We start from the raw sequence: 19,813 nt of genomic DNA on the forward strand, positions 1-19,813 counted from the left end.
TATTAAGGGGGAGTTGTGTTTCATAAGGAAGGCTTTACAGCAAGGATTAACTAGTTTATTACTGGAAACTGTGGTCCAAAAGCTGTTGATTTTACAAGGCATTTATTAGTTCACTTGTTATTATTAGATAAATTGAAGAGGGTGAAGAAAACTAAACATGGTGTGAACTTGAACTTTTGCACTGGACAGTATAAGACCTTTGCTGACCTGTTCTTTTTTGTATGTGAAGAAAAAAGATTGATATTTTCTTTGTGGCTAAATATCTGTAGGGCTGACAATTTTTTGAGAAAAATAATTGCTTGGTGAGTCTGTGGCCTTCCTTGAAAAGAGCTTAAACATGTTACTCAGATTGGATGGTATCAGTTTCAGTACTTAGGTTAATTTCATTCTACCGTAAAAAAAAAAAAAAAAAGTCAACATCTGTAAGACACGTTCCAGATTTTATTGTTTTGTGAGAACTAAAGACTTGAGATTCTGACCTCATTTTCTTCTCCCATCTGCACTTTTCAGATCATTATTTTAGGTTTTACTGAGTAGTTTTAGACAGCAGCTTTAGTATTTGTTATGCTCAGCAGAGCTTGTTTAAAAAATATGCTGCTAACCTTGTTCAACGTTTCACAGTGCTCTGTAGTATGCCACAAAATTGAATTTGTAGAATGTGTGCTGAAATGAACAGGTGGCTGATTGGTAAAGTGTGCTATATTAAGACTTTCACTCTGATTTCTTTTTTTGTATGCTGGATGTAGTTTTCTGTAAAATTCAAATTTTAGCAAAATTCAAAACAATTCAACTTTTAAAATTGGAGATACTGAACATATACAGATTGTAAAATATGTTGAAGCTAGTCACTTACAGAAATGTTTAAAAGCATTAGGAAATCAAAATAAAAATTTAGGAAATCAAAATAAAAAATGTATTACCTATTCTATAAATTGTTATATTCAGGTGGCATAACAGGTGAAATTGTGACCTTGAATCAAATACTTCATTTTTATATTAAAGTTATGAAAATATCTATGAAAATTCAGTTTTGGCAGATGGAATAAACCTATTTGGGTATTTGACAGTTTAACTCAAGTGAAATAACTGCTTAGATCTGAAATATGTTATATAGTCTAATAATGTATAAACCAAGAAGAAAACATATAACATCTAATTTTAAGTGTATTTTATAAAAAATATATATCTTTGTGCAAGTAGAAGAATGAAACAGGAATGGAAGATACCTATCTGTATAGATGTAGAAGAACAGATAGCTATCTACCATTCCAAGTTCACTCCTCATTTGCCATGGGTGGAAAATTTTAGGTTCGCTAGGAGTACTAGGACTAAAAAGTACTCCACTGCTACTCAATATCCAGGAAATTGTGGTGAAGTATACAACCTCAGGACCTCTATGATGACTGCCTATGAAGATACTTTGTTTCTTTTTTCTTCTCCTGTTTTGAAGTGTTTAGGCTTTGCGCATTAGTGAAAATGCATGAAAGTTTAATAATTGCATAATGGAGATTGTTATTGTTACTTATTTGAGACAGATTGATTATTTTAATATTAAGGCAGAGATAGATTGAAATACTTTGTGCAGGGTTGTGATAGCAGTGCCCAGAACTTTGTTTAATGTACTAATGGAAAGATACAAAAAGCAACAACATAGGTGGGGGCAAGTTAGGAAGGCATTCTACAGGTTCATTCATTAGAGATGTAATCAGTGCAATATTTTTTTAAGTCCACAAAAAAGATTGTTGAAATAGTTCAGGTACAGGGCAAGAGCCTTGGTCATGCTTCCATCTGTACAGATGGGTAGAACAGGACACATCTTAAGAGTTAAGAAACTCTTTGTAAAATTATTTATTTATGTTACATGTGAAGGTGACCTAAATATAACATGGTATAGTTTTTGAGCAACCAGTGAAGCAATTTTGGTCTATTTTCAGTGTCTTGTCAAGTTAGAAATACAAGGAGAGATTACAATAAACTGGATAATTTGTAAGTAACTGCTTTAGGCATGCTTCTAATGTGCTGTGGTTAGATGTGAAAATATCTGAGAGAGGTAAATTCTTGCTCATAAGTTACTGTTCTCTAATATAGTATTTCTTCTCATTTTATTTCTGGGTGTCTTTCTTCTTTGACTTAAATTATTTCTTCTTTCTTCTTAAACTATTTTAACGTTTATAATAATACTGAGACTTGACAGGAAAAGTCTGCATCTAAGAGACTGTTATTCATTAGATTCCAAATATTTGATGTTTATTTTGGAACACAGCTCCTAAAAAAAGGCTATGCACATTTTATCAGTACCATATGTGAAAACCATGTGTTAGAAATGGAACTTCTTTCAGTTTTTGAGGCTGTGTGGAAGAGGTGGATGAACTTAGGTGCTTCAGATTTTGCTGAAACTGAACGATGTCCATATTTACTGCACAGCTTCATTTTAATTTTAAAACTTCCTTTGGTTTTAAAGGTGTGACTTTGTTTATAAATAGTGAATTTCTTTTTTTTTTTCTTTTTTTTTTTTTTCCAAATGTAAAAGCAAAATGTCAGAGAAGTCTAAAGCTTTTTTGTGTGTTCTCTAATTCTACATATAATTCTCTAATAGCTACAGTTCAGTCAGTAGTTAGTGGCTAAATCCATTAAAAAAAAAAAAAAAAGGTAAAGCTTTCAGATAGGGTTTATCCACTTGATGAATGTGCATCTCATGCCTCTTTAACTACATTATACGTGTTTTCCTTTCATGTTAACTTGTACTAGGATGAAGTACAAGGAATGCATGGATGTAGGAAATTGCACAAAACAGCATTAAGATCACAGTTGTTAAGCTTGTGCACTGGTACTGAAATTAAAGGAAATGTAATTTATAACACAGGAGCTTGAGTTTACATGTAGCTTTTCAACAGCTATCTTATTTGCAAGATCAAAATCTCATCCTTTTCCTCAAATACTGATAATATGACAGTGAATTGGACTATTATCTTCCAATTTCGTTTGATAGTGTTCAGTGGTGGTTATTTTTGAAGTAAACCTTCTCTTTCATCCTTCATTCATAGAACTTACTCCTTTAAAAATGACTTGCCACATGCTACTTGAGTCTTTTACATAGCTCTCATAAGTACAATACATAAAACAAGGGCCAACCTTCATCCAAAGGTATTTTTCATGTTAGCATTTGATAACAATGCACAGCCTGAGAATCATCGAATGGCCTGTATTGGAAGGGACCTTGAAGATCACCTAGTTCCAACGCCTCTGCCATAGACAGGAATGCCACCCACTAGATCGGGTTGCTTGGGGCCTCATCTAACCCGGCCTTGAACACTTCCAGGGGTGGAGCACCCACAGCTTCTCTGGGCAACCTGTTCCAGTGCCTCGCCACCCTCTGAGTGAAAAATTTCTTCCTAACTTCTAATCTAAACCTTCCCTCTTTTAGTTTATAACCATTCCTCCTTGTCCTGTCATTACCTGATTGAGTGAAGAGTCGCTCTGCATCTTTTTTAAAAGTTATCTTCAAGTACTAAAAGGCTGCAATGAGGTCACGCCAGAGCCTTCTCTTCTCCAGGCTGAACAGCCCCAGCTTTCTCAGCCTTTCTGTGCAGGAGAGCTGCTTCAGCCCTCTGATCATCTTCATGGCCCTCCTCTGGATCCGCTCTAACAGATCAGCATTCTTCTTGTGCTGAGAACTCAAGATGAGACTGAGTTTCCTATTTGTTTTAATACCTAATTTAAATTTCAACACATACAGTAATTTATAACTTGGGTAAATGTAGAAGTTATGGCATTTACCACATTTTAAAAAAATATTTACATGCTTAGAAGTTAGTTTTACATTTGGTTCAAGAATGTGTTATTTTGCTTTCTTTGCATTTAATCCATAACTCCTAGGTTTCCTTAAACTATGAGAAACCTTCATTAATCTCAAATTTTGGAAAGGAATTTGAAACACTTAATTTATAAAAACAGAACCCTAACATTTTAGGAAAAGGAGATAGGAAAATATTTAACAGGTGGTGTCCAAGATTTTTTTTACAGGCATTTGTTAGATATTCTGAAGACTGGTAATTATAGTTACTGTTGTTTTTGTAAAATATGTATTTTGTATACAGAGATGTTACCTATCAAGTGAGTGCTTACTGTGGATGAACAACCTAAGTCTTTTTGAAAATTTATTTTGCTTACAGTACAAAAGGTAGAATACCACTATATAGGTATTTACAGATTGCATATTATATTTATATGATATAGGTATTGACAAAATTATGTAGAATTTATGGATTTATGTATTAAAGATAATTTAATAAGTTGATTTGTGAAATGGGAATTGTATGTCTCCTGTAAGACATTCTATTTTATCTTACTGCATTGTTTTAAGATCTAATTTTTATACCTTACACATTTCTGAAAATCACACACCATTTGTACTGTCATATTTTTATTTCATAGTTCTATTTTCCATTACTGAAAAACCTTCCAGGAACCTTACAAGGTAGAAAACTAGAAGTTGATGAAGTGCAGTAGGGATTTTTAACTGTTTGAAGCTAGCAACAGGTTGAAAAATACAAGATGAACATTTAAAGAACTCATTTAAAGAACCAGATATGTGGAAAGATGTGAAAACATAAGCTTATTGTTTAGGTAAAGTGTGTGTTGCATTTTGCTTTTTAAACCTGTTAAAAATATTTGATTTTTCTTTATGCTTCCAGGACAGCTGAGATCCTATACTACTTGGCTTTGGTGCAGTCCAGTAAATCCGAGAAGATGAGTGTATTTCCTTCAGTGGATAACTATAAATTGCTGACAGAAGCTAGAAGGAACCTTGGACTCTTTCAGCATCATGATGCTATTACAGGAACAGCAAAAGATTGGGTAGTTGTGGATTATGGCACTAGGTAATTATTTCAAACAGAGATGCACATTTGCAATAGCTAGCAAAATACTTAGTACTAAAACTGTAGTATTATCAGTTACTGTAGTTTCTCCATTGTACTGTATGGTAATATCTCATGGGAGAGCTTGGAAAATCTTATACCTTCTATAATGTTCTTTCTCAATGTTGGAAAATCTTTTTAATGTTTCCAGTCTTATACTTGATTTGTATGTTTTTTTTTTTTTTTTTTTTTTTCTTCTTCTTCTTGTTATTATTCCTGTTATATCTGGTAGGTAATTGCTTTCTCCGTATTGGCAAAATGTTCTGCTAGCTACTTTGTGGAATTTTTTGGAAAAAAAAAGTACGATATATGTCCATGTTTAGATATTTATCTTTATTATATCTTAGTTCAGAAAATGGTTACATATTGGAATGTTTAGCATTAGTGAATTTGTTTAATTGAGGTGGGTGATCGACTGTTGAGGGTAGAGCATGGCTATAAATAGAGGATTATTTAAAATGTCTTTGAACTACTCTGTGTAACCTATTACATTCATGGAGAGTATTTTTAAATTCCATGAATGTGTTACTTTTAAAAATCATAGACTAAAAGAGATATAAACATGTACAACACACTTTATTGTGAAAGAGTATTTGTAAAGTGAAGAAAATCCTTTATTTTAAAATTACACATCTGTATGTGTTGAAGAATTTGTAAGCAGTGCATTCGTTGAGACAATGGAAGTGCCGGTACACATTTAGTTTAATTATTTTTGTGTTTCTTACGGTTTCTCTAATCCTGCTTAAAAACAATCTTTAGTCAGACCAACTTTTCAGGCCCATGTCTACTTCAGACATGGGTAATTAAATGTGTAAAACACAAACTTCCCTGAGATCAACATTTTGAAAAAATACCTGGTGCTTTAGGGGCATACATTTTGTGGTATAACAGTGGGGTGGAAATGTACCTAATTTTCAGGATGCAAGGTAGAAATATAGTGTAATGCAGAATATTTCTACGTTTTGCAGTCAGGTCATTTTGCATCCATTGCAACCATCTGTTTATAAACTCACCCTGTATCAGTGTTTAAAATAACATTTTTCTGAAACTTGTATTTTTGATTTTTTGAAATCTTTTTTTTAGCTTTGGTATCACATTGAGAGAAAACAACTTGTGTAAACTAATACTACTTTAAAATTTTCAACAGGCTTTTCCATTCACTAATGAACTTGAAAAAAGTGATAACTGACTCTGCTCATATTCTTATCCTGAAGGATAAAGGTGCCTATAATTATGATACATCAACTCCATTCCTTAAGATGGTGAGCTATCTTTCTTAATTTTCTCTGAAAATGTGAATAGTTTTGTTTCAATGCAGTTTGAGTGGCCTGGAAGCAGTCATACTGAAATTTACAGCCAATGCTTGCTCAGGAATATCCTTACCGCTGTTTGTATTAATCGAAGGTGTTGGAAAATAAAAAGTGAAAAATTCAGCAGTTGATGCTGAAGAGTCCATGGCTAAAGTAAATGGGCTTATTTTGTTCCTCCTGGTGAATGACATAGTAAAATTGGGTGTTTTTCTTCTGGACATAAATTTGTTGGTGATTTCAGCAAAATGCATACAATATGTGAATGCATAATGGCATGTGGTGCTACTTTAAAAAGTAGTTGTTAGCAACTGTTGGTTGCTACTTTAAAAAAAAGTGGGAAGATGAATTTTTATATCTTAAACATAAGTCTAAGCTGAATGTGCAGGACAAAGTCTGGACAAGTCTTGTACTTTGTTTCTTATCTGAGATCATTCAAAATTTTTATCTCCTCAGGATAAAGTCAGCAGCAGATCTCCATAAATAATTTTGAGACTCATTTTGAAGAAGACAGCACTATAAAGAAACACACTAATACTTTTTCCTTTCATAATTCTTAATTTTTATAATTTTCTAAGCAAAAAACTGTCTGCTATTGTAGCTAGATAATTTTGGGAAGTGTTACACCTGGAGTAGATAGAAAACGAGGGGATTTAATTGTGTGTTAATGTAGCAGGATTAAGGTAGTTTTGCATATGATCATGTCATGGTTTTAACATAACGAAAGGTAGCACACTGACTTGTATTCTGCTGGCTTACATATTCCAGTGTAGTAACCCAATTTATTCTTAAAGTCTTTACATTAAAACAGTCTGTTAAAATAGTTCTTTATGTATTCTTTGACTTTGAATCTAATATATATGCATATTCTACATATGACACAAACATGATTCTTCTGCTGGTTGGAAAAGATAACTGCTGGTTGGAAAGGCTAAACTACATGTGTATGTTTAAAAAGTAAAAATACTTTGAAGTCATTAATGGACGTCAGTTTTCAGTTTTCACTTCTCCCCTAAATTATATTGGAGAATCTTGTGATATTGCAGTTTACTAAACTTTCATTGTTTCTGTTCTATATGAGTCTGAATTAGTATCACTGGATTGTGGAAGTGCTGTTTAAACCATATATGCCTAGGAGCATGCTAATAGTCAAAGCCATTCAGCAGATAATGTGAAAGCAGACATGAAAAAGAAAGACCTTTTCTTACTGAATATATAATCTTTGTATAAGATAAGGAAAAAGCTATAACAGAAGTACATTATGGTTTATCTGTATTATATACAATAACTGAAGCATATCAAAAGCCTAATATTCCAATATTTCTGTTGATACTATGACCAAAAGGCCTTGTATAATAATAACGGGAGAAGTTTCCCATATTTCAGAATATACAAACCTTGAACAAGTAGAAAGTTCAAAGGAACTTGTTTCAAAATACCACTTAGTTGCTCGTTGAAGCTGATATCAAGAACTGATCATAGATTAGCATTCACAATGAGTACCAAGAAAGTCAAGTAAGACAAATGATAAAGATTTCAAGGTTGAAAACAATGTTGTTTTTGATGGGTGAAGGAGCAGAGCAGGAGACTGTAGCAGTATTCCAGGAGATACAATTGGAGGGAAAAACAAAACAAAACAAAACCTAGCAATACCTGAATGATCTGAGATCCAATGTATGAAGTGTTAACTATATAAATTATTGAACCAGTCCTGAATATTAGTATTCTTTCATAGAACATCTACAAAGAAAGAAAGCTATCATGTATATGGCAAAAGTTGGATTTAAAAACATGATTTTGAGGATGTCTTGGAATACTCTGAGAAACTAGGAGCTGTTCAAGTCAGTTGCAAATTCTGTAGTGGTCACCATTATATGAACCAATAGAAATGCAACACTGCTGCTGAACTATTTTCTTGCTTAAAGACTAAGGTGTTAGCAACATCTCATCACTACCATATTACACTGGAGATGGATCCTTCTTATTTAAGAAAAGGGCAAAAATAGTGGAAAAAAATAAAAATAAAACGCCACCACTAACAAAACAGGGATTCCTCTATACTGTGAAACAATTCTTGAAGTAGTTTATATCAAGTGAAAAATTATACACACAAACCAAACTGTTTTTGAAAGATTTTTTTACATACTTTATAAGGTAACAGGACTTGCCAAAATGCCAAACTGTAAGTCCTTGTGACTAAACTACAGGATGGTAAAGTTTCAGACAGTAAATATTTAGCAAAAGGAAGTTAGTATAAAGAGAGAACTTTTTGCAAAATTTCAGCAAGGTTGGTGATTATGTTTTCCTGTATATAAGAATGAAAATATGGGGTGACAATGAGATTATTATCTAATTATCTCACAATAAGGGATATTTAATGGTAGCAAAGATATCCCATTGATTGGTTAAAGTGAGTTGATCTTTTTCTTTTATTTTCTACTGTCTGTCTTAAATTCTTCAGGATCTTTAGTAAAAAGATCCTCTTACTAAAATAGAAAAATTTCAAACCACTTGTTGAAGAGAGGAAGGTTGACATCTTCCCATGTAACATGCTAGAATAGGGTTCTGTTTATGGTACGGCTAACATGGTTTTGTTCTTCATCAAGTTTTTATAATTGAGATAACTCATATATATATAATCATGTATACTCAAAAGCTAATTCATATATTTTCTGTTGTAGGATGATATTCAATCTTCCCAAGATTCTTTGCCACACAAGACAGTTATAAAGCTGACATTGCAACCGAGGTAAGTAGTTCACATGTTATTGAATATCTGAAATCTTTTAGTAATATTGTGTTTCTTTTTCACTACCTGGTAGCTTTTGTGCCACTTCATTTCTAAGTTTCACTTTAAATGTAAAATGCAGTTTAGCTTATTATGCTAGTATTATTATGTGTATTTGAAAGAGGATACAGCACTTTCAAAATATGGAGGTTACCCACATGGCACTAATACAACTGTAGTGCAACAAGTAAAGTAGTCTGATTACTATATGCTTGTGCAGCACTGTAATTCTTAATACATTATGACTGAGGACAGCAAAAGGAAACTAATTGAACATAATTACAGCTGTCTGAATTAACATTATGAAAGAAACCTTAATTTTTATAAGATGTAAAAATCATGATATAGTTTTATCTTAACTTACATTTCCATTGTATTAAGGATGCATACTTCTGTATTTAAATTTAGTTTTAGAACATTCAGTGGAAAGTGAGATCTTGCTATCCCTATGAATATTCAATATCCAACCTGAAATTACTTAAAAGGCTGGCACACCCAACTAAAGTGAATAAGATCTATAGATATTAGAGCTGTTAAGTGTATAGATCAAGTAATACAAGGCTTTTTTATTGTTATGCAGCAAAATACTTAAAATTCATTAAAAAAGTAGTTAATGTTATTTTGCTGTTGTTAGTATTTAGTTTCTCTATTAGTTTGCCACTTGCTAGAACTAAGACTTACTTGCCTAACTTATGGAGGTGTTTGATTTTTATAACTACTGCTGTTAAAAAGTTCAAACTTGAATGAGAAAAGGCTGGACCTTGTGAGGTTTTGGGGGATGCTGCCTTCAGTGCTTTAAAGTTAAACATATATAATATGTGTGTATTTGTAGTTTTGATACAACCTTGTCTCTAGGACAGTCATGTAAACATATGTTTTTTTTTTTGTTTTTTTTTTTTTTTTTTTGGTTTTTTTAAATAGGAGTTTTATTCTCTTATTGGACTGCATAGATGCCAAATAGGTGCTAATAGATTATCTTAAGCTAGTTCAAGATGATCAAAGATGTAGGTGCCTAGGTACTTATTTAACTAAAATCTTTCAACTTTTTCAGCATCTGTCCAGATATTTTTTTTCTGGGTGAATACGGTATATATTGTATATAAACGCTTGCTTGACTGGAAGCAAGTTATAACATAGACTTTGTTTGCCATTTGACCACAACTTGCATGCATCTGATTTCTCTTGTCTGGTTTAGCTGTTGAAATATTCCCCACTGCCCTTCTGCACCCTGATATGTCTTTTGTTTGCATCCAGTGTGCCATTTATGCCTCAACATAGTATGCTTTAGTAAAATTTTTGGTATCAGTTCATTTCAAGCATTTGCTTTTTTCCATGTAGTTGTACCTTAAGTAGATATACGTGTCAATTTTTTTTTATTTTAACATTAGTGTTATCCTAGGAGTCTTTTGCTGCTGTTCTCTGAACTTATCTTAGGTTACTGTGAAGGTAATAGTGGTAAATAATTGCTGATTTAAGCCTCTTGTCTGCTATTCTGAAGATACGATAAGTCATGTAAGATAAAGGTAATGTTCGAGAGAGTGTGTGGTGTGTGTGTGTTTACCATGGTGGTAAAGGGGAGGAGAATGAAGGCAAGGGAATATTGATACTGCTGCCTGAAAACCTACTTGCGTGCTTCCTGTTTGGAAATACTTTAAAGCAATGCATAAGGAAACATTACTGCATGTTTCCTCTGTTAAGTTTTTCTTTGAAATCTGTGTATGTTCAGGTATTTTCTCTTATAAACATGAGCTTAGTTTTTCTAGCTTTCTAACTTTATCTCTGGTTATATTTTGAAGCTCCACTAACATTATTACCATTGTGAAAAGTGCAATGTTAGCTGAGACTGTAACTTTTGTTTAAAGGTATGTGAATATTATGACTATCCATGTGAGTTATCTAGGTAACCAGTAGAGGTGTTTATTTCAGTAGAATTTAAACACAATTTGATAAATTATTATTCAGGATTTCTATGTTTAAGTCCAAACTGAAATTTCTGAAAGAAATTGTTTTTTCAATTAGAAGTTTGAGGCATCAGCCCATTGAAAAATATTATCTGTTTCTCATCAAAACTTTATTATATGCTTATTATCTATTCATAACAGTCTTTATTGTCCGTGTCTGTAGCGTGAAATATCTAGATTTCTTTCTGTTACTGTGTTCTAATATACCATTACTGTGTATAGAAGTTAGGTCATTGTAACAAAGTATTGCTTTTCTGTAATTGGCTAAATATTTGGCTTTTTGTAGTTCTGCATTTCCTTGTCAAGTTTTTTAAAAACATCTGTATTCTCAATTGATTGTTCTTACCATGTTTTGATTCATATCACCTATAAATTTACAGTAACAGACTACTGATAGGAAGCTCATACAATAATATTTTCTTTTTAATCTGATTAATTAATCATGTTCCTTTTTCTTCTACAGAGATGATATTGTCATTTTCAAATCTGCTTTTTAACAGAAAAGTAGTTACATGCTTTTGCCTCTCTTGTTCAGCCTTTCTTTTAGTTTTTAGTTAAGTTTTCACTGCTTTTGAAAGTTGTATTTAATAGTGGAAATGATTGGACAGACTCATTGGACAGTATAGGAGAGAGTACAAGATGCTTACCTGGAAAAAAAGAAGAGAGGACAAGGTTCTATTTTTCAGTAATCTGTGTTCTAGTACAAAGTATGTTCAGATTATTGTTTAGCTGAGAAGTGTCTTTCAAGCTGGTTCAAAAGTAGGTATTGCTTTTATTATTATATTTAGTATTGTTTTGCACCTCACCTGTACATCTCATTACTCTGTAATACTCTTGCCATCTTTTTTCTGAATCTGGATCTTTTTTATAAAAGATAATGTTTTGATTTTAATGAAATAGGTAAAATGTTTAAAATCTTACTGCAACTCTGCCATCATGGAACGCTTCAAGTCATCCTATGGTTGATGAGTGCTGAAGTTAAGGCCTAGTTAATTCCTTTTTACTGCGTGATGAGTGGGGAAAAAGAACCTGACTAACAAACCCTAAAAACAAGATATTAATATGACAACATTTTGACAATATCTCTCTCTTCCCTTCACTATGTCGTTCTTAGCATAATTACTGCTGCCAGAGTAGTGATCTGTGAGCAGTGTTACTTGGATGGGAATTCAGTAGAAAAAAAAATTGAAATTCTTTGCTGCTGCTGCTAATTCAATACTATCCCCTTTAAGCAAAGGAATCTTAAAGAAGAAAAAAAAAAAGTACTTGAAAGAGGCACGTTGCTATTTTTTAATTCTGACACTGCTGTTAGAAAAACTGGATTTCAACAGTATAACGTTTTTAGATTTAGCAGACTGACAAGCTTCTTGGTCTGCTTTTTGCCACCTTAAAGAATATGGACTTAGAGCAGCAAGAATGTCTGCTTTTTAGTAAGTATAATGTTATCAAGGAGCAAAAGAAGACTGGAAAGTAAGAATTAAAATGGAGGTTCAAAGGGAAGCAGGAAGTAAGAGCTCGCTCTGACTAGGAGGCCTTTCAGAATCAGGAGAGTGAAATCTTTCAGGTTTTGTGATGTGTTCTAAAATGTTTGGGGGTCAGCCTCGTCTTGTATGATGTTCTCACGCTTGGTTTGTGGTTCCATAAAAGACTAAGTGTTTAACGCAGCTTATTTTCTCCTTTCTTCTTAGAAGATGCTCCAGTATATTGTTTTCAGCTTTGTTAAATTTTTATGGACTTTTTTTCCTACTAGTTTAAAATAAAGACCTGTGTACAGCAGGTAACATTTATTTATTTATTTAATATAAGGCTGGCAAAAAGCTGCTGGCACTAAGATCTGTGGCCAGCTCTGCTCATTGTGGGGGATTCACATAGTGGCTTCCTGGTTATGTTGTTCCTTTTCTTTTTTTCTTAAGGGAACATATGCCAGGATGGGAGAATCCAGAGGTAACTAAGACTAAGGAAGGTGGTAAAACTTAAACAATTTTTTTTCTAGAACATAAAGAGACCAGTTTGAAAAGGAGAATTTTATTCATTTTTAAATCTGTGACGGTCCTTCATTTTGTGTTTGCTTTTAATAAATGAATAAAATTAAAGTTGTTTATGGTAAATGCCATGTTCTGCACTTCTGTACAATGGATTTCATATGTTGTTATTTAGTGCATAAAGAAATAGAAGTTACACTTTTTTTTTTTTGTAATCGTAACTTCCAGCTGGAAAACAAAGCTTTCACAAGGTAATATCCAATCATATGCAGAACTACTTTTGTCCTTTTCTGTAATTAGCAATCTCTGTAGTATGTTTAAGAAATAGAGCCTGTCTGTGCGCTGACGAAATTGGATACTGCATCATATTTACGTGAGAGTCCTGCCCTTAAAAATAATCTTTGATTCTAGGTTATAGTCTACTAGAGGTCATATTTCCCAAATGGCAAGAGACTTGCACTCACTGAACTTCAGGGTGGCTGACACTGTTGATCAACAGTCACTGTTGATCTGGTCAACAGTGTGAAGGAGTTGGGCTTGATGATCCTTGTGGGTCCCTTCCAACTCAGGATATTCTATGATTCTATGAATTCCCAGACATTTCCAGGAGATAGTATTACACAGGAATGTGATAAATGGTCAAATACTTGAATTGGTGCTCTGTATCAGCTTAGATTTTTAGTATAAATGTTTGGCACAGTATGATTAACCTAGGAATGAATCCTGGGGAATTAATTCTGAACAGCTTACACTGTAATCAATGATTGCTTCAAAGATCTGTGAAAGAACCAAATATTTAAGTGACATCCAATTCATGACAGAAAGATTCATTTTCCAGATTGAGTAGGCTAAATAGTCTGTGACATTATCCTTCAGTATATGGGAACAGGGTTTGACAAAAGTTGTATACAGCCTTCCTGATTTTTTTTTTTTTATTGAGAATTAAAGTTCTGATTTACCTTTAAAATTTTGCAAATTGGTTACCTTTTTAAGAATTCACTTGACAAGTGTACCCACTGCTTTCTCAACACAGCATCATAAAGTAGAATTAAAGCTATAATGTTAGCTTTAATTGTGTAATGTATGATAAAAGATATATGTGCAAGGGTGAAAGCATGTACAAAACTCTGCTTGGCATTGTGTATGTTACTGTGTTTGGTTATAAGATGTCATGAAACATGACTTGTTTGAGGAGGAAACGTGGTTGTCATGAGATGCCGAAAAGGGAAGCTGTCCTGATGCTACCAAGCAATTGATTAAAGCTTCACAGCAAAGGAGCATTGTCTTTCTGAGCTAAGAAGTTGACCATGGACTAGGGTAACACTTTAATACTCTTGTTTGGCAACTTCAGCTTCAGTCGTGGATTTTTTTGTGTTTCTGTTTGTTTGTTTGTTTAGCTGTGTTGCCTGTGTTGGTACAATTAATCTAAATAGTTGTCCAATGTAGTTTCGGGGACAGAATGCTTTACCAGCATTTGACATTTTAATTAACTATTTTGCTTGCCAGAGTTTTGAGGTGATATATGAATATATACATATGTGTGTATATGTATCTCTAGTTATGTACTAAAACATCATAGGGGAAAAAGACAGTTGAAACAATGTTATTTTGAACTGTGGTGTGGTGGGAAATTTGAAAGAAAACAAGACAGACTACAATAGCATTTAAAATGAGGCCAAAAATATTTATGAGAGTTTATATGCTCTTAATACGCACACTTCTTCCCCACGAAAAAGCAACATTTTAGTTTTTAATTGGATGAAATAGTGGGAGAAGTATGCACAAGCTCATTGTGTTCTCATTAATACCTCTGTGGTGTTAACTGCAAGGGTGGTGGACAGGATGAATGAGTGGTCATTCAATCAAGCCTCAAGAGAACTTTATTTTCTTAAGAAACATCTCATATTTAAGCTTTTTTTCCTTAGCACAGTAGTACTAAAATTAGAAAATCCTTTGAAATTATATGTGAAGAGCTGCATCGTTGGTTTCCAATACCCTGTCTGCTTAGGCTGAATACAACCTAATGATTTCTTTAAAAATATTGTTTACTGTTAATCTCAGTGTTCAATTGTTTTTGATAAGTTTACTAGATTTCAGGTCATCTATAACTGCTAAAAAATGTTATGTCCATTGTAAACTCAAGGTCATTTTGACTAAATTGAATGTGTAGTTAAAAAGTATTCTTCCTCTTGATTTTCATGAATGGAGAGCTGTTGCAAAGGCAAAGAGAAGCTTGGATGACATAGCATAACTCAGGCATCTGAGTTATCAAAACCAAAAGCAGGATACATCCACTGTGCTTCATGGGTGGAATATGGCTGTGCAACTACCTTTGTGACCAGAGGGTGCAATTTCTGCATTGACAGATAGGAGAGGGAATGAGGGGTGTGAATGAGCTAGCAGTGCCTTAATTCCCACTCTTTCTTATAACAATAGTTTTTCAGAAATTTCCATTTTTACTGTGTTGAGGTTTCCTACTACTTGTGCTGATATAACTGGCTTCTTGCATCTGTAAGGGCATTGGCATTTCATCAAAAAGTTTTAATTGGGAACTCTGAAAGCAAAACAAGAAATAAGCTAAGAGAAGAGGGTCTGTTTTGATGTAACGGTTAGATCTTAAAAACTGAAAATTGAGATTCATTTTTTTGAGTTGTTTATACATTTTTTTTTATTTATCAAGAAGAACGAGCGAGCTTTGATTTGCAATTAGTTGCACTCAGAAGCTTTCTGTGGAATTGATCTTTATTTTTCAAAACTCACTTTTGGCTGTCATGCCTCTGAGTTCAAGCTCTAAAAATTGTAACATTTCAAACATTTAATCATAAGTTTTTCTAAACTTAAAAAATAATGTAAATTAAACCTTTTTTTCAGTTTTCAGTCTGTATTACTGTTGATAAACCAACGATAGTCTGCCATGAGTAGTTTGGTTTACTGACTGTTTTTTTAAATTGCAGTTCCAAAGATGTACCAGAAAATAAGGTGATGCATTTTGTAGGGTTGTATCTTCCTCAAAACTGCTCAAAACTGCCCAAGTTTAATATTTTTAGCTTAATATACAGCATTTCAACTATTTTTGTTTGGGTTGTAGTGATAGTGTAATCAGATTGTGAAACTGTCTGTATCAGATACTTGTATTTGATGCTTAAGTTGTTTAAAAAAATAACATTAAATGTTAAAATTAAAACTCTTGCAACTAGGTGGTAGAAATTTTTCTGAGTTCTGTTGAAAACAGTCTGTAATGGAAGTGTAATATGAAAACAGTTTAACTACGAAATATGCGAAATACAGAAAAATAATACAAAAACTGTAAATAAACATACGGGGGAGGGGTGTGTCTAAAAAATACAAAACAAAAACTGTTTTTTTTATGAAAATAAGTCATCATTGTTAAGGAATATGCTAGTAAAGAATTTAATACAACTGAAAGATCTGGTTTGTGTGCATATACTTGTTGAAAGTGTTGGAAGCAGAAGGCACACTGATTCAGTAGGTTAGTATACTTGTATATTATTATTATTATAATTACTATTACTATTTCCAGGCAGTGGCCTCTTCAGCCTTTTTATTGGAGTTGCTTTGAGGCTATACTTCAGTTAGTCCAAGGCTCTCATGGCACAGACTGAAGTGATATGGCATACTTAAAAGTCTTTCTATTCTTCTGAACCAGATTTTTTTTCCCTTCTAAATGCAGATTTATAAAGCCTGCACTACAAGAGGAACAAGGAAAGGATTTTAGTGAAGGCACTTCCTGATCCTGAAAAAGTCAGGGGGCTTCAAGCCCATCTTGGACTTCAGACCTCACAACTTTGTGGTAAAAGAAAAATTTAAAATAGTGCCTTTCGACTTGATCCTTTTATCCTTAATTGGAGAGTAGTCATGTGCTCCAGATTAGGATATGTGTGCCACTAGAATCCATTCAAGTCACAGGAATGTATCTGGCATATGTAGTAGGTACATTTTACAAGTCTTGTATTAGGTTGGTGTTGGTGGCTTTTTTCTTTTTTTGTGTGTGTTCTCAAAATTTATAGTTCTTACTGTGCTGATGTCTGTGTTTACTGTGAACATTGTTTACCTGAGGGCATCCAATAGTTTGTTCTTGAGGAAAGCAATGCTAAGATTGTATTCCCTGTGAGAGTAGAAGAATTAAATACTTGTAGCACACTTAATTTTCTGCCTTTTGCATGAGCTATGGTTATAATGAAGATATATCTGTACAGTTACAGAAATAATTGATGGGTCTGTGAGTTCTCTTACCTGTGTTAAGGGTGGAAGAAATGACTTTAGGTTGTCATTAGGAAGGCCTTGCTGGAGTAATACAGAAATCTGAAATGTCAAGATAAGATAAGATAATGGAATCTTTTTTTAAGCACAAAATCACTGTTTTTAATTATTTGTATGTTAATTAGAACTGTCAGCCTTGATGGCTTTTACAAATATATGTAATTTTAACATGATGGTTTTATTGCTAAAGTAAGTATTTAACAGCATTTAAAAAGGAGGCCATAAAATACACCTCTGCTTCGTACCTTATGAAAACAACACATTCTGGTTTATGCCTATAATTCCAAATTGAGATTAGATTCCAGCTAATTCTTCTGTGGGATTTTTTTTTTCATAAACTGGAAAAGATGTCTCATTTTAAGAAGAGGTAAAAATCTTAATCATAGAATCATAGAATGGCTCGGGTTGGAAGGGACCTTAAAGATCATCAGACTCCAAGCCCCCTGCTATAGGCAAGGATGCCACCCTCTAGATGAGATTGCTCAGGACCTCGTCTAACCTGGTCTTGAACACCTCCAAGGATGGGGCATCCAGAGCCTCTCTGGGAAACCTGTTCAAGTGTCTCACCACCTGCAGAGTGAAGAAGTTCGTTCTGACATTTCATCTAAATCTCCCCTCTTTTAGTTTGTAACCATTCCCCCTTGTCCTGTCATTCCACCTTGTCCTGTTCAATCTGTTCATATTTGATAATATTTGATTATATATATTCAAGACATTCTATTGTGTAATAGTTTAATTGGATTATAAGAGTTGTAGCTGAGATGTAAATTAATTTTTGTTATATCTGTGACAATAGGGATAGTCTCAAATTCAGATCCTTAAATTTACATGAGGCTTAGCTGGACGTGGTGTGGAAGAGGACTTTATTGGTGTTATTTAGCTTACCCAGCTATGTAAGCTGAAATATATCCTTAGACTTTATACAGTCAATGAAAACACCTTGAAAAGCTATCACAATCTCCTTTAATGGAGAACTTGTCTTTTTTTTTTTTTTTTTTTTTTCTCTGACAACAGAGAGTAAGACTGCTTGGTCAACTTGAATTTTTATGAAACCACTCATACTTGTGCTGACCTAAATTTCATGTTTACGTCTGGAAGTGTATCTGAGACTGCAGCTCTTCAATCCTAAGATTTTCCTCACTAAACGCTTTCACATTTCATTTAAAGTCTAGGATTGTATAGTCAGTAAGCTAATGGCTTCAGTGTCCACTCTATCTCAAATGAGGAGTATATTAAAGCTGTAACAATTATTGAAACTAAATGTTGTAATATAATTAGAATGTGCTGATGCAGTTTAATACAGTTTCTCTGCAGTTTCTGAGCTTAACATGCTATAGCTTTTTTCTGAATGTTAATTTTCATAATGTGCTGATCAAAACAAACAAGGAAGACAAACATAAAACAAACTGCTAACCAAAAGAGGAATAATAAAGTAGGCTTGACCCTTTCCCTTTTTATTAAAACTGTGAAGCAGAAAGTCAGACTTTAACTTGACATCATATTTTAATTCCACACATTTATTTAGTTTCATGTCAGTTTGTTGTGAGCACATTTTTTCATTTTTACCTTCATTCACTTGAGTAGCAAGCTTGTTGGTTGACTAACTGTAATTCTGATTCTCATTTATGAATCTTGGATATTACATATGATTCAAGTTGTATCCTTAGTCATCCATCTGAGGATGGTGGAGTTTTTTGTGCAAAGTGAAGCCAAAAACAAGCAATCAATGAATACTTTTGATCATATCATGAAATTTCAAAATACTTTCTGTTTGTATCAGTCATATGTTAATAGAATAGAATTTAAATAGAATATAAAATTTGTCATCATACTGAGAATAAACAATCTATATAGGATTAAAATTTAAAACTATCTTAATAAACTAGAGCTAGTGCTTCATAGTCAAAGAATGAAATTCGGCAGGTCAGTAGAAGTATTACACATCAGATGGAAAATAATGTGGGGACTAACCAACTAGACATTAGGAAAGCAGGAAAAGACTAGGCATTGCAGAATATCACAGATTCAGATAGCCTTATTTGTATGGTGTCAGAGGCCATTTTGCCTTTGGATTATTTAAATGGAAATGTTCTGTGTAAAATATAACTGAAATAGTATGTTGTACTTAAAATGGTGAAGGCTTCAGCAAAATTATGGTATCTAGTTTCGGAAAATGTGATGAGGTGAAGGTATGGGAAGTCTTAGCAGGAAAGCAGGAGTAATAAGCTGAAGAAAGCAAACAGGTGTTGTATGGGTATAATCTGTTCAAAAAAAACCCAACAAACTAAAAACTAATAATGTGAAACACAAGACTTTACATAGAGGTATCTGCATGGACAAAAGGAAGAAATAATTGGAAGAAATGTTTAATTTGAAGTAATAAAAGTGTAATTGTTTGTTACCAAAATGGATGCTTGAGATGCAGAACAGTATAGACAGTTCTGGAAGCTGCAGTAGTTGTAGCATTTGTCAAAGGTGGTTCTGCTGAATTCTGCCTCTGGCTAAGGGGTCAATGAAAAGGAAGCTTCTAGACCTTTTATTATTATTATTATTAATAGCTAGATTTGCCTTTTCT

The 19,813-nt window shown here is 33.2% G+C and overlaps 1 protein-coding gene across 2 annotated transcripts in view; it reads left to right on the forward strand.

Annotated features, from left to right (window-relative positions):
- The window catches only part of MAN2A1 (mannosidase alpha class 2A member 1), a 131,701-nt gene that overhangs the window by 56,648 nt on the left and 55,240 nt on the right, over positions 1–19,813 (forward strand). For both annotated transcript variants that reach the window (XM_035309927.1, XM_035309928.1), the window contains exons 11-13: positions 4,695–4,880; positions 6,067–6,181; positions 8,908–8,975. In XM_035309927.1, the coding sequence (XP_035165818.1) occupies positions 4,695–4,880; positions 6,067–6,181; positions 8,908–8,975 (369 nt within the window). The remainder of the gene's footprint in view (positions 1–4,694; positions 4,881–6,066; positions 6,182–8,907; positions 8,976–19,813) is intronic.

This window comes from Oxyura jamaicensis, chromosome Z (assembly GCF_011077185.1).
Source record: "Oxyura jamaicensis isolate SHBP4307 breed ruddy duck chromosome Z, BPBGC_Ojam_1.0, whole genome shotgun sequence".
NCBI lineage: Eukaryota > Metazoa > Chordata > Aves > Anseriformes > Anatidae > Oxyura > Oxyura jamaicensis.